The 14,383-nt window shown below is 37.3% G+C and overlaps 1 protein-coding gene across 6 annotated transcripts in view; it reads left to right on the top strand.

The window, feature by feature from the left end:
* Positions 1–1,308: 1,308 nt before the first annotated feature.
* The window catches only part of stim1a (stromal interaction molecule 1a), a 29,472-nt gene continuing 16,397 nt past the window's right edge, over positions 1,309–14,383 (top strand). For 2 of the 6 annotated variants that reach the window (XM_066660378.1, XM_066660333.1), the window contains exons 1-3: positions 1,309–1,377; positions 4,280–4,409; positions 11,131–11,261. In XM_066660378.1, coding sequence (XP_066516475.1) covers positions 1,375–1,377; positions 4,280–4,409; positions 11,131–11,261 — 264 coding nt within the window. In that variant the 5' untranslated portion in view covers positions 1,309–1,374. Of the gene's footprint in view, positions 1,378–1,754; positions 2,403–3,394; positions 3,414–4,279; positions 4,410–11,130; positions 11,262–14,383 lie in introns of those variants that run through there. The other 4 variants (XM_066660370.1, XM_066660361.1, XM_066660351.1 and 1 more) reach the window with 4 other exon arrangements.

Below are 14,383 nucleotides of genomic sequence, written 5' to 3'. Positions count from 1 at the left end.
CCTTTTAGAACTCAGAGGCTGCTTGTCTATATACAGTGTTAGTGACAGACAAAAAGGTTGAGGGCTCCTAACCAACTTTTTTCACAAAGTCAGCTTTATTTTTGTATGTTGTGCCAAATGAGTGAGACATATTTTGTTCTCTCAAACTTTTGGCAGCAATTTGGCTGAGGCACAGTTGTTTTATAAACTCCAGCATCAATGCTGTGTTTGATCCACTTTCACCAACACAACACCACCACGTCAGGGTTACTGCAGTGCTGGGAATGATCTAAAAACCCAAATCATACCTGCTTTGTTGTGGTTTTGGGGGGGGTGCAACTGAAGAACAGCAACAGGTGGACTATGTTCTGTAACTGTAGAACTACAAAGAAGTGAAGCTGATATACATTTAATATTTTTTCCTTCTTCCTTTCTTTCTTTTTTCTGTCCTGCCAGATCTTCACACTACAGTCTCAGGAAAACTGCAACTGTGGTGGTAAATTTTGCTGTCACTGTGGTGGTATCCCCAAGGATAAATACTCTGTAGGATATCGCCAAGACTTACATTCTGTTGTTTAATTTTACACAGATATATAATGAAAGCGTACAAATATTCACCTTTTCTTCTTGAGAAGAGAATGTATTGTACCTATAGGGAACACAATTGGAAAAAACAATTTGTACTTTTAAAGTGGTATTTGTAATGTGTGTATTTTTAGTGACAACAAAGTACCTGTACAGTACGTTTTATTCTGACAGTGTAGAGTAAAAGATATCTGTCTGGCCTTTTAAAATGGCAGAATATATCTCTGCAATGGACAATTTTACATCGAATCATTCTGAATGAATGACTTTATTTAAAGGAACCCTTTTTTTCGTTTCCTTCCTGTTGTAAAACAGTGATTATACTGATTCGTGATGAACAGGATGTATTATATATTTTGTACTAAATCTATGTTTAACATGACTGCTTGATGTAACTAGGAGGGTGGGGGGTTAATGTAAAAGGACTAAAAAAATTTAATAATGACTTCCATATATATTACGTGCCATTTTATGATTACTCCTGTAAATATTTACCCTGCACCCTCAACTCCACCTCTTTTGCCTAGAAATACAAGCAGATTCACTTTTTCAGAAGATAAAGAGAACACATCTTCCTCCTTTTGTACTCAATACTTTATACAGAGTGATAATTGAGAGTGTCATGACCAGCTGTCTCGATGTCTGGTCTGGAAGTGGCACTACAGAACGATGCAGCAGATTGTCAAACTGGCACTACTTCATCAAGGCCTCTCTTCCCAGCAGTGACACCACCTACGACAAGCACAGCATCTGCAAGGCCACCAGCATTGTGGAGGAAAGGGCCGAAGGCTGCAACATTTCTTCCTTTATATGGTACTGCTTTAACACATACAAACGTTTAATACCCATCAGCCTATTGCTATGTTGTATTGTCTAGTTATTATCCTGTTGCATTTCTTAGCATTTCTCCTGTGTGAGTACTATTATGTATGTTGTTTGTCTGCTGGTTTTATTGTATATTTTGCACTCATGTCATAGTGTTGTGTTTCTTCAGTTTGTGTAATGTGTTGATGCTTTGTGTTGCATCTTGAACCTTTTCGTTGCACCATTGCGTTCCAGCGAGGAATTGCAATAAAGATCACTTTTATTGCTTGAGATTTGTGGATTTTTTTTTTAAGTCGTTGGGTTGGCCTCTTTAAACTGCTTTGGCCTCGGGCCTGATGTACGCTTATCACCTACACAGTAGAGGGCAGTGTGGGCAGCGGCCAAAGAAACACAACCGCGTCGCTGCAGTGTTTCAAAAAAAGGCGAGGTGATTGCTGAAGAGGGCTGACAGTTCCTGAAAGCTTTCACTGACTATCAGAGGGTAGTTAGTTGGAAGGAAACTTCTGTGTGTTCAGAAATTTGAAGAGGTCGATTGGTTTTGTAGGCGCTAGTGATTATCACTCTTGTGGGTTATCTTACAGAGTCTCCGTTATGATCAATTGCCGTGCGGATAGCATTAGATAAACCAGGTTGAGGTTTTCTTCAGATGCACTGGACGATAACGACCAAACGTTAAAAACCTGCCAGATATTCCATATGGTTTTGTGTTTTATGCAACGTTAAACAGCTGCCGTCTGCGTGGCCTCTCCGGTCCTGACATTGCCTGGGATGGGAGGTAGGAGCGAGTAACGCTAGATTTCAACTGGAATTAAACCACGTATCTCTGGCTTGTTAAACAATTTGGATAGAACATATTTTAAGGCGTATCAGCATTCTCGTTTTTTAATCAACCAAGCTAAAATAGAGCCGGTCTTGCTGGTCGTTTGTCCACTGTGTTGATGGAGTGGCAGCGGGACTCTCGTGGGAGCTGCGAGAGAACCTAACCGACTCCGACTTTAACCACAAAAAGAAAAGTGAGAAACGGCAACAATTTTATATATACATATATAGCTAATTAATTTTATATGTAGTAGCGTCTCAATAACATTGATGTTTACTACGGGTTTACTGTCTAGAAAAGTACTGCGGTCTAAAGCACAAAAACGCAGCTGGTTAGCTTTTATATTCGCCAGTTTCTCTATAGAATTGTCCGTTCCACCTTAAATGGTGCAGCGTTTCCATTCTGCCGCCTTACCTTTTAAGGTGGAATTGAGAATTCCAATAAGCTATCAGTCCAGCCTTGTAATGGGAAGGTTGTTCATTTGACTATGGCCAGGGCTTGCCAAGGCATATTATTAAACCTTGTGAAAATAAAAATAAATTGATATGGGTGTGTAATGGTAGCTTACATTTTATCTTGTTTTTTTCTATTTTTTATTATATGATTTTCCTGCTTAATAATATTTCATTTCAATAATACTGTTTCTATTTCTGCCAGTAATAGACCTCATGATCAGTAAACCATGCTACCCTTACCTCATATCGGATTAATGGAATCAAATAACAATGTGCTTTTTAAGCTATAATTTTATGTTTCGTGATTTAGGGTGCCCATGGTCATAAGAAACTGAAAAATGTGTTGTTTGTTTCCTGTTGTGTTAAGTTAAATCAATCGTATCTGCTAGGACAGACCCATGGTTGTATGTTAGCAGGTTTAACATGGCCACAGTTAGCATGTGGGATGACATATTGGTTAACCTGTTATTTTTAATGGCTGTTTATTTTTTACAGAAGTGTCTTCTTAATGTTTATTAACAACACCTAAAAAGTAAGAAATGATCTTCATGTTGTAACTTGACATACAGATTGTTGCAAGCCTCTTAAACAAGCAACAAAGTGGATAATAAAACCACCATTTCTCATTTAAGACTGAAATAGTACATAATTTTACTTTTGCACTGCTAGTTTCTGTTATTGATTTTCCCTTTAAGGCACCAATGAAATCAAAAATCAAAAAACAAAATCAAGCAACACAACAAAGAATGGTAATCACTTGCTGTCCAGCAGTTGTTCTTGTAAATGAAGATTATTTTAGAATCAAATTCCATCAACTTGGTTTGAGCTTTTGGCAACAAATCAAATAGTGTTTGGATCTTAAAATCTCTTAAATGACTTGTTAATAATCTGACCAACTGTATTTTAATGTTTAAGTACTCTGTGTAAAACAGGAGAGTTTTGTTTAGTTATTCAGGAATTGAGAAAGATTGTTATGGTCAAGAATCCATCTGTTTATTTTCATTATCATCCAATGAACTTCCAAATCATCACCAGTACCTGCACCGCATTAACTGATCTAATATGTTTTTTTTTCAGTAACCCAAAAGGATTTATTAGATAAACTACCTAAGTTTAAACTTTTCAGTGTTATTAGTTATTGAGATTTCACATGATCTCTACATACATTATCCAATTATCCATAATAGCTGGCCTAACATAGCATATGTATATGACTATGTTGTGATAGTTTGCTATTATATTTTGTATATAAAGTAATAATTTATAATGTACAGTGTAAAACTAAACCATTTATTTTCCAGAATGCATTCAGAAATATTGTTCATTAGGTTAGGTTTTGTTTTAACAAGCTTTAACAAGTCATTGCTTTAATATGTCAAATGGGATTTAGGAGCTTTGCAGTTTATATTAGTAATTCTGTAGAAGAGTCACCAGACCAGTTACCATTTTCTTTTTACAAAAAACACAAGTTAGCCATCGATCATTCAAGGAACGTGCATCAGTCTAAATGGTCAGACACACAATTCTCAGTATCACAAATTCTGTCTTGTTTAAACTGTATGAGAGATGTATTAAATCTGACAAAATCTAAAATTTAACTTTCTTTGTTTCACAGATTGATTCAAGTGTCACTATGGAGTTCAGAAAATTAGCTGCTCTATGGACTGTGTGCTTGTGTTTTGTGGGAGTTTGCTGTACAGACAAGCTCAATCAAGTCAACACAGATCATGTTCAAGTCGACAATGGTATGTAAGATGTGTAGTGGAAGAAGTTTTCTTTTTTCAAAATCCAGTCACCACTCTCTATACAATGTAGTGTTTTCTAACACTCCTTAATACTTGCGTATTACAGAAACATCAGAATGCTTTTGTTGTGTACGTACAAGCAGCATATGCCGTAGCTGTGGTCTTGTTCAGACTCTAAATGTAGCCTTGCTGAGAATAGACAGGGTATGCATTCTCCATTAAGCACTGTCCTTAGTGAGATCATGGCAGTATGTCAGAAAAAGGGGAGTGGAGCATCTCAGTGTAGTTACTTCTTAGTTTATATATTAATAAAATATTGTGACAAACTGGTGGTAATTGCAGTATCGAGAATGTGTCAATGTATTACAGTAAAATATTATATTTAACACAGTATGAGTAAAATTAATGAACAGTACACAGTAATGAGTTACACAACTTTTACACAGGAATTTCCAAGTACTTTTAAACAGAAGTATCTTCTCCACTGTGTCCGATTGTCTCTTACTTATTCTGTTAGAATTTCTAATAATTGCATGCAGTATTTCCAGCATGTCCTGTGAAAATTAATCCTGAAATGTATCACAACCTTGATTCCTTTTCTTCAAACAGTTTATTCTAGTTTCAAAATAAAGGCTTTTAAAGTAATAATAATTAAAAAACATTGTCTGAAACAAGTTGTAACAAAGCCTTGACTTGGTGATATCATAACGTCCAAACTTGTCAGGTTGGCTTTAACTGAGTATCTCACCTCCTCTTTATTGCACAAATAACATAATTGATTTTAACAGGATGTGTGAGATGCATGTACAGTTGTAGGTGAGGTAAAGGCACCTCCGTAAAGGAGTGGCACTGTATGATAGATTCTGAAGTTTGAACTTTTGGCTTAGTAACTCAGGCACTGTGCCGTTGTTCACATGCAGTAATTGAAACTAGGTAGCGGAAGACCAAGGGACAATTTGCAATTGAGCTGCACAACTAAGATTATGCATTAATGTACCTTCCAATAGTCCATACAAAATAGAATTACTTGTTTTTTGGGATTTGGAATGAGTCAAATTAAATTATAATTTTTCTGTCAACACTTGTAGCCCTCATTTAGATGTTAAAATTAAAGAAATAGAAGTATAGATGCCTGGCCCATTTATCTGTCACGTTTGTAAACTGAGCTCTGTTCGCCTGTGTCAGTAAGTAGAGGACTTCAGCCCTGTCCCAAAGTGGTGTCACATGTCCTACAAAGTGCACATCGCAGATAATAAAACTAAAATAAAATAAAAAATACAGATCGTAATTAGAGGCTCATTCAATAGGGAAAGTTTGCTCAAATTCTTTTTGACATACAACACACAGTGTGAGTGCACAAACCATTATTTTATGACCAACTTTGCAATATAACATTATCCTCCAAGAATCGATTGCATTCTGAATGCAGGGACGATCAGATTATTTGCCCTATAAACGGGATAACGACTGAAACAATGACATATGTGGTTTGTGTCTGTAGTCTTTACACACTTAAAACAAAACAGGAATGGAATAACACAATTCCTGAAGCGTGTATATGATCTGTGTATAAATAACTCACACAAATTCAGGCAGAAGTGCAGAGAAAACGCATTAGAGTCTGACGTGGCTAACTGATTTTAATGGTCATTTTCTCCTTGTTATGTTACCCCCCCCTCTCCCTGACCCAAAGAGCAGGTGGGTTTCTGTGCTTATGGGTGTTGTAAAACTCTCTCCAGCGCAGGGATGGAAGCTATGAATAAGATAAACCGTCTTGCACATTCATTTACATTAGTGCTGCACTCTGTTACCAGACAATCGGTCCCCAATATGGCACCCATGCCAAAAGCATTACATCACTTCCACCCATGAATATACAATTATTTAAATCACAACATGTGTGCTCCTAGCCATTTAGAACTGCAGCACTTCAAAACAGTTTGCTGACACATTCAGACAGGTGTTGTGCATGAGTCTCTATCTCGGGTTTTCTGCCTAATTTTCTCCACTCCTTCTTCCCCCTTCCAGTAATACCACTCGCATTTGATTGTTGAATTTCTAGGAAGAAATTTCTATTGTTGCAGTGCTGACAGTACCATACTCTAATTCAATGACCCATTCTTCCACCAATGTTTGTAGAGGCATTCTGCACGGCTAGTTGTTGGATTTTATAAATCTGGGTGATTGAACAAAACACCTGAAAACAATGATTAAGAGGTGTGTCCCAATAGATTTGCTCCTACAATATTTATTGTATCATTTCATTTTTTGTTAATGTGTGTGTGGGTTAAGTAGCAGCAAGGCCTTAAAAGACATAACACAGCTAAAATTATTGACATAAAATGTTTTAATACTGTAAACTAACTGCTGCTGAGCATTATGCAGTACTATGGGATTTCGGTGCTGTGAGAAATAAGGTTTCTATAATAATGGAGGCTCAAGTTTCATATGTTTTCTTCTCATTTGTTTAGAGTACATAAGACCGATGTATGAATGGTTAGGGAAACCCAATAATGTCACTAGCGCAGTCATCCCCCCACCCCCCCATCTCTAACGGGAACCACAAGCTTTGAAAACCAGAACACAAGCGGTAAATTTATGCAGTTTTCTCATTGTGTATTCACATGTTTGTTTTTTGGACCAATCACAGAGCCCCAATTCTCACGTCACAGTTTTCCTTGTTGTTTATTCTGCTTACACTGGAGATTTTTTTTTGTTGGCTACCAACCCATGGAGCATTTGAACCTCTTCGAAACACCATGGGGTAATGTTACGAGCTGCCATTGTGAGTCGGATAAAAACAAATGTCGCTTCTGCTGTAACTTGAGAGATTAGTTCCAGCTAGTTTGTGCTGGAGCTCTGCATTTCATGTTGATTGACAGGTCTCTCTGGCAAATCAGTGCTCTGCAAGGTTTACATGTCACATTTATTACCAACTCAGCTCGATTCGTACCAGGTGCAAACAGGGACTAAAATAGTATCCGATTCCAGGTACCAGATTTGGCTAGTGGAAAAGCAAAAGGGCCGAGTTGGGTCGTGTAGTTTCCATGCAGTGGAAAAGCGCTATGAGAAAAATGGACTATAAAAGTGACATCTTTGACTGTTTACTTTAGTTCATTTGACCCCAAAACCCATTTGCACATTCTATGGAAATATCTCAGCTTGAGGAAGTTTCCAGATTGCAAATGTGGAGCAGACCACACATAAAAGGACAGAGATAGGACATTTACCTACTTATCTAGATGTGATCAGAGGTACCATGTCTAGCATATGTAAGCATGCAGCCATATATTTGTGGGACACTTGCAGTGGTTATCTTCAGCCTTTGTCAAAAAACATTCATACAGCAGCCTTGGTCTGAATGAGTGTCTTTAAGCCAGGTATGTTATGCAAGTGTAGACCTTCAGAATTCAGGAATGAGGCAGCATTTTTTTTCCCTTTATGCAGCCACATCTTGTGGTTAGACCTGTGCTGGCTGGTTAAGCATTTCAGTTCTTCCTATTCTCATTCATGCAAATTTGAGTCCAGACCCTTTTATACAGTTCAGTGGGAAGTATTCTTATTCTGATAAACCTGTTAGACCACCAGAATGAATGTATTGTGATGTGGTAATATTAAGTCTGCTATAATGATGATAAGGTTTTTCGGATTTTCTAATTTTATATGTAATTATGGTGATGCAAGTTTGTTTTGACACTAGCAATTACTGCAGCAATTTACAGAATAGTAGTTCAAATTAAAGTACGTTCCGAACTGTACATGTTTGTGTTTATTGTACAGACTTGTAATTCAGTTTTCTTGGTCCAGACAATTATACATTGTCACATTTTGGTCCTCGTTTGGTGTGAGTTCACATTGACAATTTTACAACTAAAAGAAGTACGTAAAAAAAGTGACATATGATGCATGTATGACATTTATTTGGCTATCCAGTCGTCAAGGTCTTCAGCTTAGATAATGCACCTTTCAGAGGTTTTTATAATTACCTGGGTTTAGTTTTTATTTATTTTTTTCCACTTTGAAACACCGAAAGAAGTGGTAAAAAGGGCCAAAAATTTCTCCACTGCCTGAACCTAGTGAATCCCCTACAGAGAGAATACATTAAGTCTGCCTTCTGTGCATTGTTTGTTTATATCTATATCTATCTATATCTATCTATATCTATCTATATATATATATATATATATATATATATATATATATATATCTCCTTAAATATAACTCAATAAATACCCCTTGTGGTGTCTTGTATGAGATCTTAAGCAGGAGTACATAGCTGAGTCGCAGTGGAGCTCAGTAAACAGTATGACAAAGATATATTACTTTATTTGAAGACATTCATGAACACTAATTTGAAGTTTTGTTTTGGCTATGTAAAACAGCCATTTTCACTAGCATAAACAGTACTTTAGAAATGCTATATTTTAGTCAGCATTTCTCTGTTCATCAGTGCCTCCAGGTGTGGAGGACCCAGAATCCTCATGTCAGACTTCTGGATTCTTGTTGCAAACAGTGACAAAATGACAGCTATTACATTCGCTACACCACACAACCTTGAGTGTTCTATTCGTCTTATTCTACAGTTGTACAAATAAAAATATTAACATGAGAAATTGATAGAAGAATAAAGCTAATGCAATATCAGGTTCCACATAGCTTAAGCATTTGCCAGACTAACGTGAAAGTAATGTTTTATCAGGTTGTCTATAGGGCATATTAAAACTCCTTTTGTATAATTAAATACAGTTTATTTCTGGCTGATTCCAATTTATTAAGTAAAATGATGGTACTGCTGTTACATTCTTTTTCAAAATCTGACTAAACAGGCCGGAAATTTGTATTTTACACAAGTTTCACAATTTGCTGAAGGAAATTGCATAACAGTTACAATGCAAAACGGACAGCTTTCAGCAAAAGTAGAATTCTTTATAGCAAATTGGACAGTGTTGTCTGAGTAAACTGCTATTTAAGTGAAGCTAGTTGCCAGAACAACCATGCAATTTAGCCCTCTGAGAAACGGGGTCATGCTTCTGTCAGCAGTGAAATTTCATTCCTACTTTGAATTCTTTTTCATTGTCTGTTTGTACTGTATGGTGCAGCTGTCAATGCTCCAGAAAGACAAGATAAAGCTGTGCCATATTGTATTGTGCGCAATAATATTGCAAAAATCTTTCAAACGATAAAGTCAGTATCATGATTATCGTGATATTCTGACTTGTTTATGTAAAGATGTCATGCAGTTACATGTAACATGGCATACATTCATTACGTGAATCGTTTTAAACACAGCAGCTGGTATGGTGGAAATTTGCTCTGTGTTCAAAGAATTTGCTCCAAAAGACCAGTGACTTCAGTCATGTAGAGGGGGTTTGGATAAAGAATATTGATATTTTATACAATGTCAGAATCTTGGTAAATATGTAAGCATTTGCTTATTTTGTAAACAAACATAACTTATTTGTTGTTCCTTCTGAATGTTTGAAATTGTTAGATTTGTCCATAAATAAAATGTTATATATAAGAAATTAAATACATTATTAATTGAATCTAATTAATAATAATATCATTTATCTTGTTGCAATAGTGTGTTCTGGAAACTATTAAAAGTATTTTTCAGTGATTTTTCGCCAAGAATATTGCTATCGCCAGAATACCCTGATGAATGAACTACGAACCTTGGGCCATCATCTGTTTTTTGACAGTGACATATTTACATAGTCCTATAACATGTCATAGCCTTGTTCCTATTGGATTTGCCTGAATTTGTGTTTTGATACAAACATAGTGTCGGCCTCTGGCCCACTTTGTGTGTGCAGACGATATTCTTATGAACCTTTTCATATGGCAACAAAAATTACAATAATTGTTAAATGTATTGACAGTGATTCTTAATGCATTGTATTATTGCCATTGTTCGGTCGTAGTTGTGGCCTCATAGTTTAAGGACTGGGCTTGGTACAGGAAGGATTGCTGGATCGAACCCCACGACCGTCAGGAACATGCTTGTTTGAAGGGTGCTTGAGCAAGGCACCTAAATTCTTAATGAATCCTGGGCACTGAGGATGGCTGCCTGCTACTCCGCTGGTGTGTGTTCACTGCCCCTTATAACTTGTGTGTGTGTGACAAATGAGTTAAATTTCATTGTGTTCTGTGATCTGATGCGGTATATCAACGTTTTAATTCTCAGGGAACTTGGAGCTTCCGTATATTACACAGCTCTTTGAAACCTTACTTCAAACTTCAGAGTAACATTCCATAGTCACCATAACCTCCACTGCAGAACAAAACAGCTGTACTGATTTGGTGTCTAAAAATAGGAGCTGCTAGTTTAAGTTAATACCATAGCCACTCTTATTTTTAGAGCTCTCACGGTTTGTTGTGAGCCAGAGAGCTCCACTCTCAAAGTGGCACTTCTAGGAAGCTCGTGCAGAATTTCTAAATAGCCTCCAGAATTGGATTAGGACCCTTTTCAACTGATATTATTACTAGAATATGTTCTTTAAACAGGTGACCAGAAGCACTTGGCGGAAAAGTTTGCTGTCGTTTAGGCAACAGGAATTATCTTTTCACATAAAGTGAATGATGTTAAAGCTGTGTATTATAAGGTGTTATATTCTGGTGTATAATTGGGGGAAAAAAGCCAAGTGTATAATAGGTTAAACTGTGTTTTAACGTCTGTCTAGTTTTATTTCAGTGCTTCTCTTCTGCCTGTCTCTTTCAGAGCTGTGTCGCATCGATGAACCCCTGTGCCAAGATGAAAACGCCATCCTCAGTTTTGAGGCCATCCGCAGCATTCACAAGCAAATGGATGATGATGCCAATGGAAATGTGGATTTTGCAGAGACTGATGGGGTTTGTTTTTTGTTTGAGAGTTTGATCAATTCTATGACACAGTTCTAAGAAACAAAAGGAAAAAGTATGTTTTGAATGCAACAGTGAAAAAGTTCATTCATTCATTCATAATCTGTAACCGCTTATCCAGTTCAGGGTCGTAGTGAAAAAGTTCTCTCTCTCTCTTTCTTTTTTTTAAAAGGTGCATGATTACTTTATTACTCTTAGGAATTATTTCATATGGCTTTTTGTTTGCATTTTGCCAGTCTTTACATTTTAGAATCTCATTTGCTTCTGCAGTGGAATCCCTTATATATGTAGGGATATATAATTTGAGTATCTACAAACCATTCAGCAATTACTGAATACGTCCTGCTGTGTATGTGAACCAGCTCATTCTGCAATTCAGCATTGCTAGGGTGGGTGTGGTTTGGTTTCAGACAAAAATTTCAAAGCACCTGTCAGTGCAAGCTCAGTAAAAGACTTTCAGGGTCCACTTTTGAGAATATATTGAGATATTTACCGTAGTCACGACAGGAGCAAGGAATTGCAAATTCTACAGCACTTGGTTATTTGCTGTCCTATATATATATATATATATGACACATTTGAAATACAGTTGTGGAGCTCTCCTTACAGAAAGCTGTCATAAACCCAAGGTCTAAGTAGAAACGGTGAGGTAAATGAGAAATTTACTCCTGGCTCCAGTGTTGGCTCTGATCCAGTGCTGAGGAATGCCTTCAAAAGCTAATACATAAGCTTTCTGCCCTACACCAAAGCAACACTGATCCACTTCCTCCCACATTGATTTGACTACTCCCTCAATGGACTACAGTTAACCACTGCTGTTTAATGGCATGAGAAAGAGTGAAGTTTCTCTGATCTGCCTTAGTATATATTCATTCATTCATTCATCTGCATAAGCACTTATCCAGTTCAGGGTCGCTGTGGGTCCGAAGCCTACTGAGGTTGCAGGGCAGGAACACACCCTGGAGGGCACGTCAGTCCTTTGCAATGTGACACACACTCACACCTACAGACACTCTTGAGTCGCCAGTCCACCTTCCAACATGTGTTTTTGGACCGTGTGAGGAAACCGGAGCACCCAGAGGAAACCCACGCGGACTCGGACAAAACACACCAAACTCCTCACAGATTGTCACACAGAGGAAAACCACTCTTGAACACACAACCTCCAGGTCTCTGGAGCTGTGTGACTGTGACGTTACGTGCTGCACCACTGTGCTGTACATGTTGATGGGACCCAAAATCTGTGTGAGCAGAGGTTATTTATTTATTTTCCTTTTCTTTATTTATATTTTTATGGGTTTATCTGAGGTGCTATCTGAGGAGTTGCTTGCTGGAAGCCTGTATTTTGATCATCGATTAGGTTCATTTGTTAGTTTAGGAACAGAAAATCCATTTATAATAATGATGCTGGTTAGATGTAGTCTGTGAAACAAGTCTGTATTAGAGTCTTGAAGTGGCTAGTTACTGTTAGTGGGATCTAGGATTTGAATAGAGATATTATTACTGAACTTTCAGCTGGTCAAGCATACAGTGTATAGGTGTTGAGCAGTACTATTTCGGCAATGGACGCACAAATGCTTCTTAAAAGTAAATCAATACCAATACATTACTGCAGGCAAGAAAAGCATAGTTTACACAGTAAACATTTGTAACTTGGGCATTCCACGTTGACTAAACAAATGTAACCAGAGGAGCGCTTGTTGTGGATAGTTACTGCATGTTGGCAAATCCAAAACGGCAATGCTCATGTGAATATGTGGGTTCCCTCTTAGCATCTCGAGTCATCTCATCTGAACTGCAGTCTATGGCTACTGCTTTTCCTGGCTTCTTGTCATATGAGCAGTATGTTGTGGGGGCGTGCTGTCCTCCTGCAGCCAGCTTTTTCAGGCATCACCATGATAAATCTGTGCATATTTTAGCATCTCTGGGATCTGTTAATTCTTTCTAGTGGCAGGGTTCTGGCTTTTTTTAAAAGCTATCGTCAAGACAAAATGACCTGGCTTGTATCATTCTACTTCAAGATCAGCTTTAAAGTATCTTAACTATGGGAAATACAGAACAGATACTCATCCGGTGTTAATAACCACTGTGAACATACTGACCCATGCTTGGTACACTATGACCGTGAGTGGGTGTTTGGAAATGAAATGCCTTGCTTCCATGGTTCACATGACGAAACTGATGACTCATTCAGTTTTTTTTTAAAGCATTAATAAGGTTATAGCATTATTAGTGGCAGCATTTACATTGAGCTTGTTTAATTTTTATTTGAACTGATACTGAGGAATAATTCTAGACTGTTCATGATTAACATGGCCGGATTGTTGCTGACACTTGGCCACGTGGTATTGAAATGGTTGTCTCTAGAGCAGTGTTTCCCAATCTTGGTGGACCTCTGTCCTGCACATTTTTGAGATTTCCCTGATACCAACACATCTGATGCAGCTAATGAGCTAATTAACAGTGGATGTGATGGTGTGAGGTGAAACCTGCAGGGTAGTGGCCCACCAGGACCAATAAACACTGTTTGAGTAAAAGTAAAATAGTGCAGTGTGATGCTGAAATACAAATACACAGCGACCCTGAACTGGATAAGTGGTTACAGACAATGAATGAATGAAAGAAATTAACTATTAATCACCAAGTCTTAAACATTCCTCGTTAAAATGTTAGATGTTTGAAAATGAGTCGGTTTAAATACATAATATTTACATGTTACAAACAAATGCCATGACAATGGATTAAAAATTAACCAATAAGCCAGTTATTTATTATATGCACAGTGCTCTTAAACAATGTTTTGTACAAATGCTGACATTTAAATTAACATGTAGTCATGCTAGCTTTGTGTTGAGGTTTGCTGAAATGCACAGGTGCCTCAATTCCCACCATGAAATGCACTAATTCAGCAGTTTGTTGTTTAACTACAGTTCTGTTTCCTTTGTACACGGGATCCTTCAGTCTGCACTCTGCCCCTCTGTTGTAAGAAGTAATAATTTTCCATCAGCTACGGTTTTGGTTCACATTATACATGGTCATATTTATTCAATTCTTTGTTTTTTTTTTAAATCATCACCAACTCTTAATCCTTAAAACTATGATTCAAATACCTG

Source organism: Hoplias malabaricus, chromosome 1 (assembly GCF_029633855.1).
Source record: "Hoplias malabaricus isolate fHopMal1 chromosome 1, fHopMal1.hap1, whole genome shotgun sequence".
NCBI classification, from domain to species: Eukaryota; Metazoa; Chordata; class Actinopteri; order Characiformes; family Erythrinidae; genus Hoplias; species Hoplias malabaricus.
Note: the sequence above shows the minus strand (reverse complement) of the source record. Positions and strands in the feature narration are given on the sequence as shown.